This window comes from Labeo rohita, chromosome 3, assembly GCF_022985175.1.
Source record: "Labeo rohita strain BAU-BD-2019 chromosome 3, IGBB_LRoh.1.0, whole genome shotgun sequence".
NCBI classification, from domain to species: Eukaryota; Metazoa; Chordata; class Actinopteri; order Cypriniformes; family Cyprinidae; genus Labeo; species Labeo rohita.
Window position 1 is genome coordinate 15,281,627 of NC_066871.1, and position 14,383 is coordinate 15,296,009.

The window sequence follows — 14,383 nt, forward strand, 5'->3', positions numbered from 1 at the left end:
GGACAGGTAAAGTTGGAGGTGTATGGGAGTTTAGTTCTAACCGATTTAGCTGGCTTTGTATAAGGACGATTTAAATACATACGTTTTGATCGCGGTGCATGTGCTTTGCTGAGAGCCAGAGAGAAATTCCACGCAACGATCGATCATATTTCAGATGTTGCAATCCCAGATACGGACCTAATAGACTAAAGTCGACATTCTCAGGATAAAAAGGACCCTATGAACATGAAGAAAACATATACTGGTGAGTACAGGACCAACGAAAGTTTCGTGTCAGCAACTGACGTGACATTTGCTCTTATAAAATAGCAGTAAACTCAGATCTTATCATTTTGTAAAAGTGAAAGCAAGTTCTTTTGCGCTGTGATTTTCTTCTTTTTCTTTTTTTATACAGCCAGTTTGCACACTTACACGATGTGTATGCAAATAATTAATAGCTTTAGAAGCAATAAATACAGCCCTAGTAATACGTAGGCCTAATTAACCGATTAACTAATCACTTCCCATAATTTCAATTAACTAAGATGAGAATCTGCTATAGTCTGGCTCGTGTGCTCTGCATTTTCCATCAGGGTGAGTCAGATACCTTTATTTGACTTGGTTTATTGGCATCATCTTGTATAGCTATCTTTTTTTTAATATAGATAAACATCTCTAATTTTCTGACAAACATTTAGGGTCTTGCACAGTTATTTCACAGATGGATTCTTTCCTTAAGCATTAAGCATTTTGTGAATTATAACATAATTTTCAGAGTGGTCGACTATTCTAAAAGAACGTCAGCTTTTTAAACTCCGTATGTAACATATGTAAGGAGCATTTTTGGTATTTTCTAACAACTTTTTGTTTGTTTGTTTGTTTGTTTTTTGGTCATGTGTAGATCTATAATAAAATGTTTTGTCATGGTTTATTGACACGAACCGCCAAAACTGACCGCAACGGAAACGGAAAGCATCATCCTGTTGTTATGGTTACTCCCTCTGACACTATTGTTCGTTAGCGTCTTTTTGTTTGTTTGTTTGTTTGTTTGTTTTTTGGTTGGTAAAAATACGCACACTAACTAAACATGTAGCTTACCCTAATGTTAGCATTTAGGCCTACAGAAACATTTGAAAAATCTGCTAAATGAAAACCCCCCACCACCATATTGGGGAGTTGTCTGACGCCTCCAAATCCACCTTATTAAATGTGTTTATATATTAAGCATTGTAATAATTCATTTTCTTGAAACTGAAGGCATGTAATCTGAATGGGAGTGATTTTTAGTAGCCTATTCTACTTTTGGGAAATCACTTTTGGCTAGACCCTAGAAGAAAGCAAAGCCTTACAACCCTAAAAGAAAACCTCAAGGCTGGTCTATACATTTACAGTAATCGCAGCAACTCATTTATGCAGTCATTTTCTTTGGACATCCTATATTTTTAGACATTATGTAGTACAGAGAACATTCATTGCTTGTTCCCACACATTTGCCCACTATTTCCCCTACGTTGTGCAACGGAGCCTGCGGCGCAACATAGAGCCCTTCCATTGAGAACCGCCGCATGTTTCTTCCCTATAATCTCAACGCATAAGCCGAACTCCCTGTGTACACAATGATTTGGCAGGAATGTAGCGTTTTCCTCAGGCCTGCCAAAGTCATTGTCACAGCACACCCAGCTCCTAGCACACACATGTTGGATCATGTAATCAGTCCTTTTTCTCTTTCCTTCTCTGGCAGCACAAAGCATATGTGATCTCATTCAGAGAATATCCCTCAAGTACAACCTTGGCCTTCACTGCAAGAACAATGGTGCTTAAAAGCATAGTTCACCCAAAAATGTAAATTCTGTCATCATTTACTCACCCTTGTGTCATTCCAAAACTGTATGACTTACTTAGATATTTTGAAGAATGATTCAACCTTTGTCCAGAGAAGAAAAGTTGATGTTAAAAAAAAAAAAAAACAAACAGTGAAATTCTTCAAAATATCTTCTTTTGTGTTCTGAAGAAGAAAGAAAGACGTACAGATCTGGACATGAAGGGGAGTAAATTATGACAGAATTTATTGTTAAGTAAACTAACCCTTAAACTAAAATCAAAAACACTTCAAGTTTGTTCCATTGATTTATATATTTTATAGAACACACAACGCTGCATTGCATGTCCACGTGTGCTTTTTCTTGTGACACGCCCTGAGCACTTGAGGTAAATCAGTAACTCACAATGTGAAGTAATCAAACATCAGCACAATAAGACTCTGCTAGACATGTTCACGCATAGACGGCGTAAATCACACGGATCATTTATTAATCATGACACATTGTCAGCTCTTTTTTTTTTATTCAACAGATTTTCAGAATTTCTGATTCCTGAACAGTTATGAGTCATTGTGCCTCCATTTTGTTTATTTGACACCGTTAAAGAAATTTACAGATAATGCATTTACCCCATTGTCATCCAAGATGTTTATTTCTTCCTTTCTTCAGTCGTAAAGAAATTATGTTTTTTGAGGAAAACATTTCAGGAAATATCTCCATATAGTGGACTTCAATGGTGCCTGTGAGTTTGAACTTCCAAAATGCAGTTTAAATGCAGCTTCAATGGGCTCTAAATGATCCCAGCTGAGGAAGAAGGGTCTTATCTAGTCATTTTCAACCTCAAATACTCGTCTTGTCTAGCTCCGCGTGAACTCTGTGCATTCCGGTTCAATACAGTTAGGATATGTCAAAAAACTCCCATCTCATTTCCTCCTCCAACTTCAAAACCATCCTGCATCGCTGCCGAAGTACCGACCCAGTGTTTACAAAGTGAACGTGCAAAGAAAGTCAAAAGCCCCTTAACAGATGAGGTTTCAGATTGAGGTTAAAAAGTAGCATTTAGGTTAAAATATATATATATATATATATATATATATATATATGTATATATATAGAGAGAGAGAGAGAATGACAGATCGTTTCGCTAGATAAGACCCTTATATTCCTCAACTGGGATTGTTTAGAGCCCTTTGAAGCTGCATTGAATCTGCATTTTGGAAGTTCAAATTCGCAGGCACCACTGAAGTTCACTATATGGAGATAATACCTGAAATGTTTTCCTCAAAAAACATAATTTCTTTATGACTGAATAAAGAAAGACATGAACATCATGGATGACAACGGGGTGAGAAAACAGTTATCAAATAAACGTGTGTCCTATTCTGTGTCCTAAACTCCTGAAACATTGGTGTTTCATGTTTTAGAGTAGTCAACGCATTTTTGAAATCAGTTAAATCTGTGTGTATGAAAATATTTGGATACAACCTCCTTTGTAATCATTAACAATTTCATACCTGTAATTTCATTACACATTTTTTCTCAGGAACTGTAACAGAGTTTCTAATTAATTTACATATACTAGTTACTTCCCAACACTGGTTAAAGGAGACATTTGATAGCCATTTTTCACAGGTTGGTGTGATTCTTTAGGGTCTGCAGGATAAAATTCCTCATGTGAAAGTTTACCATTCACATGAAACAACACCCTTTTTTCCTTGTTAAAAACAGCTCTGTACAGGGACCCATTTCGGTGCATGTCTCTTTGAATGATAATGAGCTACTGCTTACCCCGCCTCTCTCTTGTTTTTTTTGTTTTTTTGTGTATTTGGTGGCGTGTTACCGTCAAAAGCAAAACTCATCCACTGCATCCCCAGTGGCTCTGATGTTGGAAAAAATGTCGCTACAGCTGCTTGAGCATGGATAAAATGGCAGACAGCATACAACCGGCTGAGGCAGGAAATATACTAATACAGGACAGTCAGTCAGCAGTCGTGGGCAGGGCCTGAGCATTATGATGCCATGCTGCTCAGAAAATCAAAACAGCTTGATAATTGAGACTGTTCATTTTTTGGGAATCAAAAAAGGAAAAAATGGATTTTTAGCATTGTATGGTGGTTGTTTCCACACACTGCTAAGACACATTTATATGCAAACACCATGTAATAGTGAATTTTGCATCCGATGCCCCCTTTAAGTTTATCTGTGAAAATTGGATTGCATGCTGTTGGATTGCATGCTGTACTGTCCATGTGGAATTCTGTAAGAATCAATGCTCCCATGTCTCATCTGGAAATGGATCATTTTGAGCGGATGAATGAATCTTTTTGTTAATCCTTTATTTTGGATCATTGCCCAACAGAGCTTACTGAGGCAATAGAGACTCTGCACTATAGCACATTTTTTTATCAGTATCTGGCTCCTTTTCCTTCATTGCCTCCCTCCCCTTTCCTGACCTGCCCTGTCATCACAGTGGAGCTGACAGGTGAGTCAGCGGCAGCACAAATCTCCTGTGAAATTAACCCAGGCCGAGAGTGCTTTGAAATTCCTCTTTACTCTAGAGGCATGTCGACTTGGAGGGCTGATCACAGTCATTTTCAGTACCGTGTCACACATTTCACGTGTGCTAAAACGTCTCCTTTGACAGCGCTTGACTTGACACTGAAATTGACAGATGGTTTGGTCTTTTCCTGCCTCCTCCATGTCTCCTTGCTTTTGTCTTTGTCACTCAAGACTGTTAGTTTAGTGATTACTGAATGCGAACACAGGAATGTCATGGATTGATAATGGGCACTTCGTCTCCCAGGGTGTGTACTGTCAAGAATCTGGAGAGGAGTTAAACATTATCTACAGTCACGTCATCTCGTCTTGCAAAGCTATGCATTTCTGCTAGCATCGCCACTGTTAAAGTAATGACTGTATTTAAGCAAACTTTCTAAACACTCCCCTGGCTGTCATTGGTCAGTCAAACACATAGCCCCGCCCCAGTCTCACACCATTGGTTGAGTGGATGTTGCTTTGTCAGACTGGTTGGAATGTTTTGATAGCGCCACAGATTTAGATTGTTTACATTTTTCAGAGGAATCAACCTACATTTTTTTTTTTTACTTATACAGCAGTTGTTGTTTGAATAAACATTTTAACACAGATAAACTGATGCATTCTTCCTGTTTTTTCTTGACGTGTAAGTTTCGATTAGAGTGCGCGTCTATAAAGGAAACAAAAGGCATGACTTTATTTTAGCTTTATTCTACTAATGTGCAATGTTTGAAATGTTTTGTAATCATAATAATAGTGATTTTAAACTTATTTTACTTCAAACAGAATAAAAAAATATTCAAATAGATGGTAAGCATTAGATAGTACACAAACTAGAATCTTAGTATCTACAAAAAAGGTATTTATTTGTCTTATACCTGTATATATGAGTAATGCTGACAAACTTTAAAGTTGGCTTGAGAAAGCCTAGAATGAAAGTTAGTAGTTGTAAAAGCTTGAAGTTTCAAAGTTTAGATAGATAGATTAGACTAACATGTTTTAACATGTTGCTAGCATTTTGATGATTAACATGTATTTAGCATTATTACCAGGTTGCTAGCATGTCTCTAGCATGTTGTTAGCAAGTTGGTACCATGTTTTTAACATGATTAACATGTTGTTAGCATGTTTTTGACATGATTAGCTAGTTGCTAGCATGTTTTTACCATGTTAACATGATTAACATGTTGTTAGCCTGTTTCTAACATGATTAGGAGTATGTTTTTGACACGGTTAACATGTTGCAAGCCTGTTGTTAGCATGTTTCTAGCATGATTATCATGTATGTTTTTGACATTAGCATGTTGCTAGCATGTATTTCACATGATTAACGTGTAAACATGTTTCCACCATGATTAGCATGTTGCTATCATGCTTTTAACATGATTAACATGTTGTTAGCATGTTTCTAGCATGATTATCATGTATGTTTTTGACATTAGCATGTTGCAAGCACGTTTTTCCATGATTAGCATGTTTCTAGCATGATTAGGAGTATGTTTTTGACATGATTAGCATGTTGCAAGCATGTTTTAGCATGATTAACATGTTGTTAGCATGTTTTTGACATGATTAGCATTGTTGCTAGCGTGTATTTCACATACTTAACATGGTTCTACGATTATTAGCATGTTGATAGTATGATTAGTATCCCTGATAGTACACGTACATCATGAGGATGTCTATTTGACATCTGCATTTCCGTCTGCAAGACACATTTTCTAGAGTGTTTGCTCATTTGCAATACGTCTATAGGATGTTTCCTATCAGATGTCAAATAGACGTCTATTTGGGACTTTTCATATATGTAATCGTTGTTTACCGAAAATTGTAAATCTGATCATTTAGAAAAGATAGCAACCCGAGTCAGACCAGTCTCAATGTCTGACCCAGTTTTGCCAAGTCCACGGTTTTCCCATGGAATTACGCTAGTTTTACACTGTTGCCACGGGTTGTTTTTCATGTCCGCGGGTTGAAGCGACCCCAATAATGCCTAATAATAATGATTTTTACCGGGGGACCCCCTCTGACATGTGATTGGGCTCGTTTTGAGTAGCAATTGGGTGGGTTTTGTTGTGAAAACCTGGCAACCCTGCTCTGAGTTTGGTAGTTGTAGCTTGAAAACTAGAAATCCAAGAAATACAGTCCAAATATAGTCCCAGAAGAAGCTTAAATAGTAGCTCAGTAAGATGGCTTTAAGCCAACTTAATAAAAACAGTTGTTTTTATAAAATAAAGAAAAAGTGCGAGACCATAGCACACGTCATGCAAACTCCACTTGAGTGTATGTATTTACCAATGCTGGCCTGTTCAGTCACGTCCCAATGTGCAGGGACCCCTCATATTTACACAGAAAACAACTCGAATGATCTCACCTTCTCCTATCTCTGTAGTGTGTCAATAAAACAGGAGGACATTTTCAGCTAGTTCATAACACAGAAATCCATTTTGTCAGCTTGTCAGTCACAGTCATGTATGAACTCACCCTGAGGACAGTTTTTAATTGAATATATACAATGTTACATGATATACATTGTATACCAGGTACCTTATTTCTGTCACTCAGCCTTTTGCCAATATTTCCTGTAATTTAGCCTGTGGCGTGTTGCATGTTAACACCATTATGCTTTTATCTTTAGACTTGCTGAATTGGGTCTCACTGGGCTTGACAGGAAAAAGTTCAAATGTTATTTTGGTTCCTAAATGTGAGAAGAAAAAAAACAGCACACAACTAAATCATCACAGTATCATACTAATAGCATGAGTTAATAATACAAAATTAACTGGTGAAACAGGTGAAACATTGGAAAAGGGTAGGTTGTCTAGCCTGTGGTAAACCAAAGCACCAAATGTCGCTTTGGGCTTGCCTGATTTAGTCTGAACTGGCAACGCTGTGCTAGAAACAAAACAAGGGCAACGTTCCTCTAAGGCAGCCTATTTTTTTTTATCAGATTCACAGTACTATCTCTACGTTTGCATGACTGGTTTGGTTGCGTCAGCGGCGCATGCCACTAACAAGTGTTATCACTGTGGGTGCATTAGATATAAGTGTTTAACAGAGATGCATGTTCATGTTTTATTGGTGCTAAAATATTTAACCACAGAACTATCAGACAGATTCCTCTGCAGGAAGAGCAAACTGACTCAGCAGCTCACCACAGAGTTTCAGGAAAGGGTATCTGGCAGGGATTTGCCAGAAATGATGAATAAACCTGCATGATCTGAATGGAAACAAATTAATGCTTTGTCACCTGTGAATCGCAGTAGTTGTTATGCTTGTAGGGACTAGCGCAGAGCGGATTCATTGTTTCCTATGTGAGCGGCACACAGGAAATTCGCACATTTAACAGGCCTTTGTTTTTGCTATTTTTTCAGTATCAGCAAAATCTATGACCTGTAAGAACGTGCATTCGCACTACCATAGATAGCGGTATTTCTCTGTGATAAATTCTGAGAAAAACGGCAGACTGTTGCATCAAAGCATTTACGTTGTGGAAATCCATTATTAACAAATATGTTTTTTTTCTTAACTTCAGTATGTGTTTTTTACTTGTTGATTCTTAAATTCTTAAAGTGTGTTGAAGTGTATGACGCTGCTGCCTGTTTTGGGAGCGTATGTAGATGTTTTCTATCCCCTGCTTGAAAAAGACCAGAACACATCTGAACATTTTTATTTGCTTATTTATTTGCCGTGGCCTAATGGTTAGGGAGTCGGGTTTGTAAATGAAAGGTTGCGGGTTCGAGTGCCTAGTCCGGCAGGGATTGAAGGGAGGGAATAACCAGTGCTCTCTCCACCCTCAATACCACGACTGAGGTGAGTCCCTTGAGCAAGGCACCGATCCCCCAACTGCTCCTCGGGTGCCGCAGCGATAGTAATATGGCTGCCCACTGCTCCGGGTGTGTGTTCTCAGTGTGTGTGTGCGTGTTTGTTCACTACTCACTACTGTGTGTGTGCACTTGGATGGGTTAAATGCGGAGCACAAATTCCGAGTATGGGTCACCGTACTTGGCCACACGTCACATCCTTTCCTTTCGTATGTCTGTTTTGAGAACAATGTTTCACCGCAGTACCATGTTTTGTTTTTGTTTCAGTATCAGAATGAGAGAGCTTGAAATTTCATCTCTAAAAAAATGAACAGAAAAGAAAAAGCAGGAATAACTGTTTCCTGTATTAAATAAAATAAATGACCTGCATATATTTTAGGAGGATTAATATTTTTATACATTATGATATTATTTTAATGACAGTTAACCCAAAACCATTTCAACTTGGGATGCTTTTTGTTTTGTTTTTTTAATTGCAGTCAGAATAAATTTAAGGCATTAAACTAAGTGATACAATAATTACAGTTCTGAGAATATGACTTTTATGCTTTACAGTTTTGAGAATTAGGAGTTACAGTTTACTTAATTATCATGAAAGTAAAGTGAAAAAAAATGTTTTGGTCCTAAATTTGGCCCCTTTTTTATATTAGGTGGCCTTAACTACTATGTACCTACATTTAAATTAATCATTTGATACAATGCACTTATTGTGTACATACTTGTATGTATACCCAGGGTTTGAAAACCACTGCCTTACAACACCCTTGAACCTACCCATACCACAAAAACCTGTCTCTAATCTTACCCGCATCCCACCGCAAAAGCAGCCGAAGTGTTTTGTAAGACAATATGAACAGTAAGTAAATTTTACCTATTGGATTAATTTATCTTAACCCAAATGCTGGGTTCAGCCTGTTGGGTCATTTTACTGGGTTATTTTTAATATTTTTACCCAGGTGCTGGGCAGTTTTTCTGCTCTCTAAAAATGCTAGGTTATTATTATTATTATTATTACCAAAATGCTGGGTTCAGCTTGTTGGGTTATTTTTAATATTTTTACCCAGGTGCTGGGCAGTTTTTTTGCACTCTAACAAAGCTGTTTTTTTTTTTTTTAACCCAAATGCTGGGTTTGGCTTGTTGGCTCATTTTATTGGGTTATTTATTCTATTTTTAATCAGGTGCTGAGTAGTTTTTCTGCAGTCTTTTTTTTTCAATATATAGCTTGTTGGATTATTTTTTTTATATTTTTTTCCCAGATGCTGGGTAGTTTTTCTGCATTCTGAAAAATGCTAGATTATTATTCCTTTTAAAGGAACACTCCCCTAGTGTTAAACAGTTGAGTTTTACCGTTTTTTTCGAATCCATTCAGCCGATCTCCGGGTCTGGCAGTAGCACTTTTATTTTATTTTTCCTATTTAAAACTTGACTCTTCTGTAGTTATATCCGTCGGTCTTAGTACACGATGTAACTACAGAAGAGTCAAGTTTTAAATAGGAAAAATATTGAAACTCTTTGGTCATTTTTGAGCGAGATGCTAATGGTCTAATCAGATTCAATGATCTATGCTAAGCTACGCTAAAATTGCTACCGAAAATCAGCTGAATGGATTGGATAATGAGCCTATTTTCAAAAAGCGGAGTGTTCCTTTAACCCAAGTCTTGGGTTCAGCTTGTTGGATTATTTTTACTATCTTTTACCCAGGTGCTGGGTAATTTTTCTGCACTCTAAAAATGCAGATTTTTTTTTTTTTTTAACCCAAATCCTGGGTTCAGCATGTTGGGTTATTTTTAATACTTTTACCCAAGTGCTGGGAAATTTTTATGCTGGGTTGTACATTTTTTGTGGTTTAGACAGCATAAATTAGTAGAAAAAAGTCTTCAGTGGTACATTTACCGTGCAATCAACATTGCTGCTTACATACGAGTACCGCCGCAATGGCCACGCATCCAGGTAACTGACCAAAACGGGACGTCGGTGCAAACTCTCTATTCTGTGGTGTGGTTTAGAACTAATAGTAAATCGCTGGTTACAGCTGGTGTTTGTCCTATTCATGTCGGCGACGTCTAGCTACCGGCCCCTTTTCCTTGTTGGATGGAGCATCAAATCTATATAATTATTTTCCTGCCCTCCTCCTACCTTTCCCATAATGGTGTTTTGAGTAAGTTATGCACTTTTGAGGATTAAATATTTTATTTTTGTTTTAACGATGGTTCAGCATTAAGATTTCTTTTTTCATATTTATAGGGATTGGACTACCCGCTGCAATCCAACCCCTGTTTCTTTTGTTAATGTTTTCTTTTTTTCTAATTTGATAATTGGATTTGTGTTTTGGGTTTATAACAAGTGACTGATTTGCATATATATTTTTTAATTTTTCGGGAACTTTGTTTTGGATATTGTATATTTAAATTGTACTACATCATTATCATCTTTGTTATTGTTTGTTGTTTTTGAGCTGTAAAAGTACACTGCTCAAAAAAATAAAGGGTACACTTAAACAACACAATGTAACTCCAAGTCAATCACACTTCTGTGAAATCAAATTGCCCACTTAGGAAGCAACACTGATTGACAATCAATTTCACATGCTGTTGTGCAAATGGAATAGACAACGGGTGGAAATTATAGGCAATTAGCAAGACACCCCCAATAAAGGAGTGGTTCTGCAGGTGGTGACCACAGACCACTTCTCATTTCCTATGCTTTCTGGCTGATGTTTTGGTCACTTTTGAATGCTGGCGGTGCTTTCACTCTAGTGGTAGCATGAGATGGAGTCTACAATCCACACAAGTGGTTCAGGTAGTCCAGCTCATCCAGGATGGCACATCAATGCGAGCTGTGGCAAGAACGTTTGCTGTGTCTGTCAGCGTAGTGTCCAGAGCATGGAGGCGCTACCAGGAGACAGGCCAGTACATGAGGAGACGTGGAGGAGGTCGTAGGAGGGCAACAACCCAGCAGCAGGACCACTACCTCCGCCTTTGTGCAAGGAGGAACAGGAGGAGCACTGCCAGAGCCCTGCAAAATGACCTCCAGCAGGCCATAAATGTGCATGTGTCTGCTCAAACGGTCAGAAACAGACTCCATGAGGGTGGTATGAGGGCCCGACGTCCACAGGTGGGGGTTGTGCTTACAGCCCAACACCGTGCAGGACATTTGCCATTTGCCAGAGAACACCAAGATTGGCAAATTCGCCACTGGCGCCCTGTGCTCTTCACAGATGAAAGCAGGTTCACACTGAGCACGTGACAGACGTGACAGAGTCTGGAGACGCCGTGGAGAACGTTCTGCTGCCTGCAACATCCTCCAGCATGACCGGTTTGGCAGTGGGTCAGTAATGGTATGGGGTGGCATTTCTTTGGAGGGCCGCACAGCCCTCCATGTGCTCGCCAGAGGTAGCCTTACTGCTATTAGGTACCGAGATGAGATCCTCAGACCCCTTGTGAGACCATATGCCGGTGCGGTTGGCCCTGGGTTCCTCCTAATGCAAGACAATGCTAGACCTCATGTGGCTGGAGTGTGTCAGCAGTTCCTGCAAGACGAAGAGGACCTGAATCCAATTGAGCACATCTGGGACATCACGTCTCGATTCATCCACCAACGCCACGTTGCACCACAGACTGTCCAGGAGTTGGCGGATGCTTTAGTCCAGGTCTGGGAGGAGATCCCTCAGGAGACCATCCGCCACCTCATCAGGAGCATGCCCCGGCGTTGTAGGGAGGTCATACAGGCACGTGGAGGCCACACACACTACTGAGCCTCATTTTGACTTGTTTTAAGGACATTACATCAAAGTTGGATCAGCCTGTAGTGTGTTTTTCCACTTCAATTTTGAGTGTGACTCCAAATCCAGACCTCCATGGGTTAATAAATTTGATTTTCATTGATAATTTTTGTGTGATTTTGTTGTCAGCACATTCAACTATGTAAAGAACAAAGTATTTAATAAGAATATTTCATTTATTCAGATCTAAAATGTGTTATTTTAGTGTTCCCTTTATTTTTTTGAGCAGTGTACTATTTGAGTATAGGTGGTTTAAATCGAGAACTTACAGGACCACTTCACCATTTCGTTTTCCCATTACGTAGGGAACTGAAACAACAGGTTCGACTGAATGCTGACATTTCTTTCCTTGATGTACTCACCAAGGTTATTCTGTGGTCAGATGAGGGGGAAACGGTTAGTGCAAGGCCTTTGTTCTTGTGTTGCAGATGTTCAGGTAGTGCAGTGCAATCCAAGCACAAGTTTTCTCCCAAATTTCCTAATGAATCCAACATGAGATTCCTGTTTTAGACAGTGCCCCTGTTCGTCAGTGTTATTGTCGGTTGCCCCCATCCCAGTATGAGCAAGTGAAAGCACACATTAAAGTAAGTGGACGGAGGATGCAGAAAGGAGGCCCTGTGGAGGCACCTGTGTTGGGCTATGCAGACTTCTGTAAACCTTTTGTACTAGAAATTGATGCTAGTCACATTGGGCTGGGGGCAGTTTTATCCCAAGAACAGGATGGTCAGTAGAGACCCATTGCTTATGCCAGCCGAGGTTTGCATTCCCCAGAGAGGAATATGTCAAACTACAGTTCAGTGAAGCTGGAACTCTTTGCCCTGAAGTGGGCAGTTTCTGAGAAATTTTGTGAATATTTGCTGGGGACCAAATTTATGGTATTTACAGATAACACTTTAAGCTACAGCAAAGATGACTGCACCAGAGCAACGCTGGATATCCCAACTAGCCCTGTTCGTCCAGGTACTGCTAACCGCAATGCTGATGCACTTTCTCGTTTGACAAGATTCCCAGCTACAGATAGTGTTTGAGCCGTGACCCCTGGCATAACTTTGCCTTCAACAATTGCTTTGTCCTCTGGTCCGAAGTTTAATCCTGCCACTGTTTCTGAGATGACAGTAGTGCCAGTTCGGTAAGATATCCAAGCTCTGCAAGCAGTGGATCTTCATTTGGCCGCCTTTCTGCAATACTGGAGAAGGGGACGAGTTCATACAAGAGAGGAGTGGACAAGGGAACTGAAAGAAGTGTTGGAGCTTATCCGACAGTGGAGACAGTATCCCGAATCAATGCCCAGTCTTTCCACAGGAACATTGATCCAATGCAAAAATCATTTCTTAGGCCGGCATAAAATTCAAGATACTTGGAGTTCCAAGGTGTATCAAGTAGTTGGGTGTTTGGATCAAGTGGACACAGATTAAGGTGAGGCCATTGGATACTGCGGGGCCCGAAAAGAATGTACACCGCACAGTGTTGCGAGTACTTCCCGAGGGGTATAAATCCAGGTTGCCAGTTGAGGTTACCAGTCTTCTTTTGACTACAGAGCCCTCAGAGAATTATTGCCAGGAACAGTTTGAGGAGGATGAAGTTTCCGAAGAGGATATAATCATTTTGAGAGTAGTTCAAGAGAGAGAGTTGTCATGAGTTGGAAAAACTGCCTACATCCTCAGTTTTTTTTTTTTTTATTAGTTTTGATCACATATAAATTAGCATTTGATTCCGCTTTGACAAGCATTCCACAAGTGGAAAAAAAACTACCTGCATTCTCAAAAGTGCTTTTCAATTTGCCCACTGTTTAATTAATCTGTTACTTACATATCACTAACTAGTACTGTGGTCACCTATTCATGTCAGTGACGTCTAGCTACCGGTACTTTTTTCTTGTTGGACGGAGCACCAAATCCATGTAATTATTTTCCTGCCCTGCTCCTACCTTTCCCGTAATGGTGTTATGAGTAAGGTATGCACTTTTGAGGATTAAATATTTTATTTTAAAAGACATAAAAATATTTTATGTTTTAAAGATTTCTTTTTTTAAATATATTCTAGAGATTGGACTAGCTGATGTATCAAGCAACCACAGTTTCTTTTGTTGATGTTTTTTTTTCTTTTTCTAATTTTCTAATTGTATTTGTGTTTTGGGTTTATACACTGTAAAAAGTAATTAGCTGACTTAACTTAAAATCATTAAGTAAATAATAATTTTTAAAAAAGTTATGTGAACTGTCAAGTTAACTTAACTTATTTTTTTATTGTTATTTACTTAATAATTTTGAGGCAAGTGGTTTTCTTGATTTTTTTAAGTTAAGTCAATTTTTTAGAGTGTAACAAGTGACTGATTTGTATCGTTTTCTTTTTTTCTGGAACTTTGTTTTGGAAATTGTACATTTAAATTGCACCATCATTATCATCTTAATTGTTAATTGTTGTTTTTGAACTGTAAAAGTACT

The 14,383-nt window shown here is 38.8% G+C and overlaps 1 protein-coding gene across 1 annotated transcript in view; it reads left to right on the top strand.

Annotated features, from left to right (window-relative positions):
- septin9a (septin 9a) overlaps positions 1–14,383 on the top strand; it is a 108,535-nt gene continuing 94,152 nt past the window's right edge. The window contains 1 exon segment of the mRNA XM_051101245.1: positions 1–244. Within this exon segment, the coding sequence (XP_050957202.1) occupies positions 220–244 (25 nt within the window). The 5' untranslated portion in view covers positions 1–219.